General features: G+C 43.3%; 1 protein-coding gene across 1 annotated transcript; it reads right to left on the bottom strand.

Annotated features, from left to right (window-relative positions):
• Positions 1-1816: 1816 nt before the first annotated feature.
• On the bottom strand, positions 1817-6987 carry STARD5 (StAR related lipid transfer domain containing 5). Its single transcript, XM_064722455.1, has 6 exons — positions 6832-6987; positions 6655-6704; positions 6421-6553; positions 4938-5055; positions 3819-3912; positions 1817-3296 (listed from the first exon to the last, which is right to left on the bottom strand). Exons 1-6 carry the CDS (start codon positions 6919-6921, stop codon positions 3149-3151), a joined length of 633 nt encoding a protein of 210 aa, XP_064578525.1. The 5' UTR covers positions 6922-6987; the 3' UTR covers positions 1817-3148.
• Between the last annotated feature and the right edge of the window lie 607 nt (positions 6988-7594).

Genomic DNA, 7594 nt, shown 5'->3' with positions numbered 1-7594 from the left:
CTCTCCTATTTTAAGCTATTAACTCAATGAGTATTAGAATCAGATCCTGTGCTGAATTTTCAGTGCTACTCTCCAAGTCCTGTTCCCTACCTTACCTTCCCAGCAACAAGAAATGTGTCTGAGCTAACTAAGCTAACTGAGCTAACTAAACACTTAGAGAATGGGTAGGGCAGAGAAAGGGGTTGCAGTTCTGTGTGTCAAAACATCCCCTAGAAAATTCCAGCTTTCCTATAAAAAACATAGAACATTCAGGACAGCCAAAACCTGTAAAAGTGACTTTCTACTAGCAGCTGACAGAGCCATCTCAACTGCAGCAGGCAAACACAGGGTGGAAAGGAGTTCTCATGGTATTCCAAGGGGGAGGCAGGAAGATGAGGGCAATGTAGTAGAAGTTTTCCTAACCTTCCTCTGGCCAGAGGTCTCAAGAGGACTACAGCAGGAGAATAACAAGGCCATTCAGAACAAAATCTTACCTTCTAACACTGCTTTTTTCTTTTAAATGTCTGTGTTAATTTTGCAAGGGAAAATACCAGTGGGAGTAATTGTGAATCCAAGTACTTCTGAACTTAAATGTTTACTCTGGAAAGGCTAAATAACTTGGAGACAAATCTATGCTTCAAACACTGCTTCCTATATGCACTGTATGGAATTCTGCCAGCAGCACAGGTACCTATGGCAAGATGGTCTCATGCACACACCTGGTCTTCTCCATTAAAGAAAGAGAGAGATGCAAGGGCAGGATGGAAGTGGTGACTCCCCAGCTGAGCCAGATGGCTGATCTGGTTATTGTCCTTGGCTGCTCACCTTCCTGGAGATGGGAATTTTCTGTTACCTAATTTTAACAGGAAGAAGTTAAGGAGCTCAGGAGCTGTCTTCCATACACTTAAAACAATGCCTCAAAAACAGCAGTTAAGAGAAAGGGAAGGAGAATAGGGAGGAGGTTATTAATTAAATCCAGGCATTGAACTTGCTGTGGCCTTTTCTCACAAGACAACTGTACATTAATCCTTGAAAGAACATTCTTGACAAGCCATCTGTCCCCACACTTACTCAGCTGAGCTCTCTTTTCCAAAAAATAACTTCTATCTCAAAACAAAAAATTTATTAGTTGGGTAGCAACCAAAATAAGAGAAAAATGTGAGAGAAAATTTTCTTATATTGGTACCTACATAAAAGTCTTTGCCAAAACATTTCCAACTCCAATTTGGTAGGGCAGAAGGCTGAATATGAAGAGCTCTTGATTCCTGGGTAGAAGGTGATGGGCACTCCGAAAAAGGGTTCTTAAGTTATTCCATGAAGTGTCTCACCCCTTTATTGCTCAAAGCAATAAAAAAAGAAATTATAAATAGCTAATAAAAAGCCAAATTATTGCAAAAATAATGTGCATTACTTGCAGAATAATGAGTCGTGACCGCAGCTGTGCTTCTTGAACTTTCTGCTAATTAAACTTATGATAATCCTGGCAAGACTTGCCAAGATATTATAAGTCATGCCTAAAAAGTTCAGTACACTTACAAAAATATATATAAGCCTCTGCAGTATCAAGACCCACATCTCTTCTCAATGAATTTGTCATTCTTACTAAGTATAGAAAGCAGCAATTGGAAAAAAAGACCAACCAAGGGCAGAAAACCCTGAGGGTAAGTGTTCTCACCAAAACACCCTAGGTAGTGGACATCATCAGGGAAGGCTTCTTCCCCCTCTTTGCCTTAAATTCAGAGACATGCTGGAGGTCTAAGCAGCTGTTTGGCTTCCCTGATGGCAGAACAGTGTATGAGGAACCATTTCAAAGGATGATACAGGAAAAACGGTAAGATGTAGCACAAAAAATATTTATTTCACCACACTCACACAGGTTTTTACATCTTTGCATACAAAGGAGACTGGACTAAAAACTATCTCCTTGAAAAACTAGTCCATAGGGTGAGGTTTACAGTGGGAAACTTATTGTGCAAGTCCATGTCCTATATCAAAGATAAAAAAATACAGGGGCAGAAAGCAGAGCATATAAACCTTGTTAAATAATTGAGTCACCACAGTAAAATCACAACCTGCATTTAACTTCCTCACTCAACAATTATTTTTATTTTTGTAATTATATGTAATCCACAGTAATGTCTGACTTTCCTGCAGCAACCAGCACCATAGATATCTCCTAAAATGGACACACCTTGGCACAAAACTCAGGTGCTGATTTCCCAATATAATGTTGGGAGGCAAACCAGTCATAGAAAAAAGCAACATCCTTATGGCCTGTCAAGGCAAAGCTAATTAAAAGATTATTTACCCGTTAAACCTCTCCCCACAGGAAACCAAAAAACATTCAAATACAGTTCAAAGTGGTCATTTCATAAGCCTTTTAAAAAATGGCAATTAAAGTGCTTAATCCTCTTATTTTATTGCCTCTATTTAGTTCAGTTTGTGTCATGACACTGTGAAACCACTGGTTTTGGTATCAGAGAGGGGAAAGGGAGAGAGTCCATCTGCCAGCCCACACACCTGTGCATTGATTAGCACTGCTGGACCTTGACCCAAAAAAAGCACTTGAGGCATATTTACCATCAATATTGCTGTCTGCTGGAACAAACAAGTGAAATCCTCTACATAATCCCATTTGTTCTGGCTTTCACAATGTGCTGGCTGGACCCACTGAGGCATCTCAGCAGCTCTAGGAGTGCTGGCAGCAGGAGGGATACATCTTCTTTTGGGGGAGAAACATTTTTCCACAGGAATCTACAGGGAGTTTCAGAGACCAAACAGAGCTGACCTGCACCTGGATGTGGTGCTAAGTGGATTTTAGCAATGCTTCACCTCACAGACACTGCCAAAGAGCGGGCAAGAATAGATCCAGTATGTGCCTTTCTTCCTGCAGAGTCACCACTGCTGCCTCCAGGATTCTTCCAGCCTCAGATGCTGTATTTTTCTAATAATTAAAGTGAAGATTTTCATATTACATAAGAATGCATTGTTCTGCAATGAGTCAGAAAATGCTGGTTTAAAAATATATTGTACTCAGTTCATTGCTGCATGTCATCTTTTTTTCTACCTTAGCAGGTAGAAAAGCCCTGAGACCAACTTTGTATTTTTACCCACGAGCTGACAGGCTGTTTCCTACCCTCAGCTGGTGGTGAAACAACAACTCATCTTGTCATGCTTTTAATGCCTTAACAGCTTTGGTCAGGTTGCTGTAAAATCCAGATATGCTAGATGGAAAAAAGGAATCCACCACTGTCTGGGGAAGATAGCCACCAAGATCCGTCTGGAAGAAAGTGAGGAGCTCAGTCCTGTTTGGCTCCCTGCAAAGACAATGAAAGTCATTTTATAGACAGTGGTTTAAGAGCATCAAGAACTTTTCAGTGACTCTTACTTGTATTACAACAGATACTTCCAAAAGCTTTTCTTTTTTTAAACAAAACAGACAAATTTCAGTAGCTACAAAATTTAAATTTATCCAGGCCCTAATTAGCCTGTTTACATGACTGTTTATAAATTATGGCAAATCAACCAGATACTTATTTACCAAAAATTAAGACCATACTTGTATGTTTTGCTGAATTTCTAAATTTCAAGACGTCAGGGAGAATTGCACCATGATAACAGTTTCTGCAACTGTAAATACTTCCCTCTAGTAAATGAAGATAAACTAATTCATTGCACAAAAATGAGAACAGGAAGGGCACTCAGTCATAATGATTACTGGGAAGGCAGAAACATACCATTGCCAAGAAGTTACAGGTCACATGTGGCCACATAAACACACAAGACAGTGGATAAGGAGGGCTTTAGAGTTTATACCATTCAAGCAGGATGTTTCTTACCCTGGAACAGGTATGCAGAAACAGCCACAAGGATAATTAAAACCTCTCACAAAATTTGGCTGAGGAGGACACAGCGGGTGTTCCACATTGGTGGCTGAAAGAAAAAGCATTGAAGGAAAGTGTCATTCTTCCAGCAGACAGGAAAGAGTCCTTGGCAGGCAAAACTCCAGATGGGAAGCAAAGTCACTGTTCAAAATGTATTTAAAAAGAACTGCAGTACAACCTCTTCAGTGTGGGGCTGACAAGGGGTCAGAAAAGACCATTAAAAGGAACCACTCTGGCTTTAGAATGGGGAAATCAAAGAAGTGCTGCATTTAGAAGCAATTGTTACTGAGCTCTGAAGGAGGAAACACTGACATTTGACACAGTTTCATCAAGGCCATGTTGTGCCAGGGCACTGCTTTTCTTGAGAGGTCATTTGGGCTGCTTCCAACAAATCCACATCACACAGATACATCACGTGGCTGCTGAAAAGCTGCACTCCAGCAAGTATATAAATTCCTGACAAGGCTTTTCTGAGCAGGATAGGAAAATGGGACACCTGAATAGTGGGGCAATAAAAGCTTAGACTTGTAAAAGTAAACAACAGAATGAAAGTGAAAAACCAAATAAACATCCTTCTATACAGTAGCAGCCCCTTAAAAATCAGCACTATTTTTTTTATAAAACCAATCATTTTCACATACAGGAGTGATACATTTATTCAATGGCTTCACTGAACCCTGTGCAGAAAATGTTAAAACAGGATTTAGCCTAAATGAGACTCCTTTTAGAAAATTCTGTAAACTTGAAGCAACAAAAAACCCACACTCAAAATACCCCAGAATTTAACAGTAAATGAAATACTTATTCAATTTCAAAAGCATAGCAAGGGAACAAGCCATAGGCCAGTCTTACCATTATCTGAGTGTTAAGATGATTTACATACTCTGGGAACAACAATGTAGAGAGATTACTATTTTCTCTTCTGATCAAGATCAGACCAACAAGTACTGACCAGCTTGTTACTTAGTTTTAATTTGATGTTTATTTCTGGTAGCTTTATTTTATAGTCGTCTCCAGTAGCTGTTGGTTATCTCCAAATGTAACATGAAGCTGTTCAGAACACAAGTGACTCACCAGCAGACAGCATCGTCCCATCTTCGTATTGCTTCATCACTACTACATCCACAAACTCCCTCGGTGAAATAATCCTCATGCAAGCTGAAGGGGTTGTGGTTCTGCATATAGACACAGTCTGGAAATCACAGAACAGAGTTATGTCAGTTATGTTTCCAAAAGTAAAAAAAATTTCTGTACTTTCTGGCAATCCTTTAGTTATACTTTCTAAACTCCATCAAGGTGTTCTATACCCTTTGTTGATGTAAAATATGTAAAACACCACAGTTAAAAGGCACCACTATGATCAGTCAATGACAGGAAAAAACCAGAGTGACAAGGTGTTGCTTAAATGTTCAGAGGAAACAGATACCACAAGAGATGCTGAAATGCAATCTGGCACATCTGTGCTCCCAGGACAGTTAAAACCCTTGTCCTCCCCAGGACACTGGCAAAGATAATTTCTTTGTGTGGTATACACAAGATACAACTTGATAACCCAGTTTGTTACACAGCACAAACATTAACCCTACCATCTGCCTCCCTGATTGGCTCCCAAAACAGAAGTTTCTACCACATTGGTAGATCCTGGCAAGTCTGTGAATTTCAAGTGGCAGGCTGCAGCATTCCTGAAGTTGTCTATAATGAGTACTAAATACCTACAGGATTTCCTCAAGAAAAATAAGCTTCCTGGAACTTCCACAAACATTTCTGAGACTAGCTGTGTTTGCACCTGGCTGCCCCCAAACACATATGACTACCTCAGATTGGGGATCTAAATCCAATGCCTTTTTAATTTTCCCACATGCTTTAAAAAAGGAATTCAGACTGTATAAGCATGGCAGCAGAAGCTGCTGCTCATACACAGCCCTGTTCATCTGTCTGCTCAAATTGCAGCATCTCCATTTTAATGACAGATGCAAAGCACTGGGTGCTGAGGCCAGCTGAAGGCAGGGTGTGATGGGCAGAGCGTCACTGCTGCCATGGTGAAAGACGGGGCCTGAATTGATGCCTGATGACGTGAATGCCTCACTGCTTAGCTAAGTCTGGGTACTCTCTAAACCTATTCTTACATCACACTGAGCTTGCTAAAAACAATCATTCTTAACTTGATTAGCAGCATTAACAACAATGTAGTGCAGCAATCTCTAATGTTATATATTTAACGTTATACATGCATATATATGTATGTATATGTTATACATTTGCATATTTTAGCCAAGAATGATTTTCCTTTCCTTCCAGAAAAATAAACTATTGTCTATACATATATATATATATGTATGTTAATGAAACGTATAAAGTGTATGCAAAAGGACAAAGCAAAAAAGAAACAAAACCAAAGGAAAAAAGGTTTCTTACTTAACCCAGCATCGTTCAGCTGATCCAGCCAGAAACACACTACAACTTAAGACTTGATAAGACTCCCTGCACATAACATCGGCTGTCTCATAAGGCCCAAACGCTGCATTAATCTCCCCAGAACAGTTTTTAAGGAACTTACGTCACTGATGGCTTCGATGACCTCGAAGTCCTTCACGTTTTGGTCCCACTTGGTCCTGAGCCCGCCGGCCACCGGCTTTATGCACTCCCAGACGTTCTGCGGGCTGGCGGGCAGGACGCCCTCTCCCTTGTACCTGCGGGGAACGAAACGAAACCGAAGCGCGCTGCTCTACCCTGCCCGGCCCCGGCAGCACCGCGGGCAGGATTCCGCTCCCCAGGAACGAGCATTACTCACAAATTGCCAGCGAACTCCGCCGAAGGTCTCCAGGACACCGCCACCTCACCCTGCGGGACGGGAAGCGTTCAGTCCCCGGGCCGGCTCCCGCCGCAGCCCCCCAACCCACCGTGCTGCGGCAGCCCCGCCAGCCCCTGACCCACCGTGCTGCGGCAGCCCCACCAGACCCCGACCCACCGTGCTGCGGCAGCCCCGCCAGCCGTCGGGATCCCGTCGGTAGAGCCGCAGCTGCTCGGCCGCCGCCTCAGCACGCCCCGCGCAGTCCATGGCGGGCGGGCGGGGCCGCTGCGGCGCCGCTTTGAGCGCCCGCGCCGCGCCGCCCCTGGGCCGATGGCGGCGCCGCCCCTCACCTGAGGGTGACGCCGGCCCGGCCCGGCTGCGCCTCACGGGACAGCGAGCGCGGGGCTGGTGAGCGGCAGAGCCCGGGCAGCGGGGCAGGCACGGCGGGGATGTGGTAACGTGTGTGGGATCGGAGGCGGAGCGGGGCTGCCTCAGAGATCGGGCCGCCCCGCGCTCGTCACTGGTGTAGTCCCAGTCCCAGTGACGCGGAGAGAAACAAGCGAAAAACCAACCAAGAAATCTTCAGTATCTAAAGGAAGTGGGAAATTGCAGTGGTGAAAAACGGGATACAATTTGGAAACTACGAGTAATGAAGTGCGTCTCAGTGGCATCGAAAGTTTGCCACTGGGAAGGTTACCAGGCTGGTCGGAGGTTCACCAGAAAATTAACAGAGGATCTAGGATTTAATCTAGACCTCTGACTACGTTGACAAATAACTCCCCTGCCCATGTGATACACTCTAAAGAAACTCACTATTCTCTCTATATAACATTTTTTCCTGGTTTTTTTGGGCCACAGCATATTCAAACAAGGCATAGCAAGATCTACTCTAAGTAGCAACTCGGATTGCAGGAAACTGATTCCCTGCTGAATTTATTCA

This window comes from Zonotrichia leucophrys, chromosome 10 (genome assembly GCF_028769735.1).
Source record: "Zonotrichia leucophrys gambelii isolate GWCS_2022_RI chromosome 10, RI_Zleu_2.0, whole genome shotgun sequence".
NCBI classification, from domain to species: Eukaryota; Metazoa; Chordata; class Aves; order Passeriformes; family Passerellidae; genus Zonotrichia; species Zonotrichia leucophrys.
This window is presented reverse-complemented; position numbering and strand designations above follow the sequence as displayed.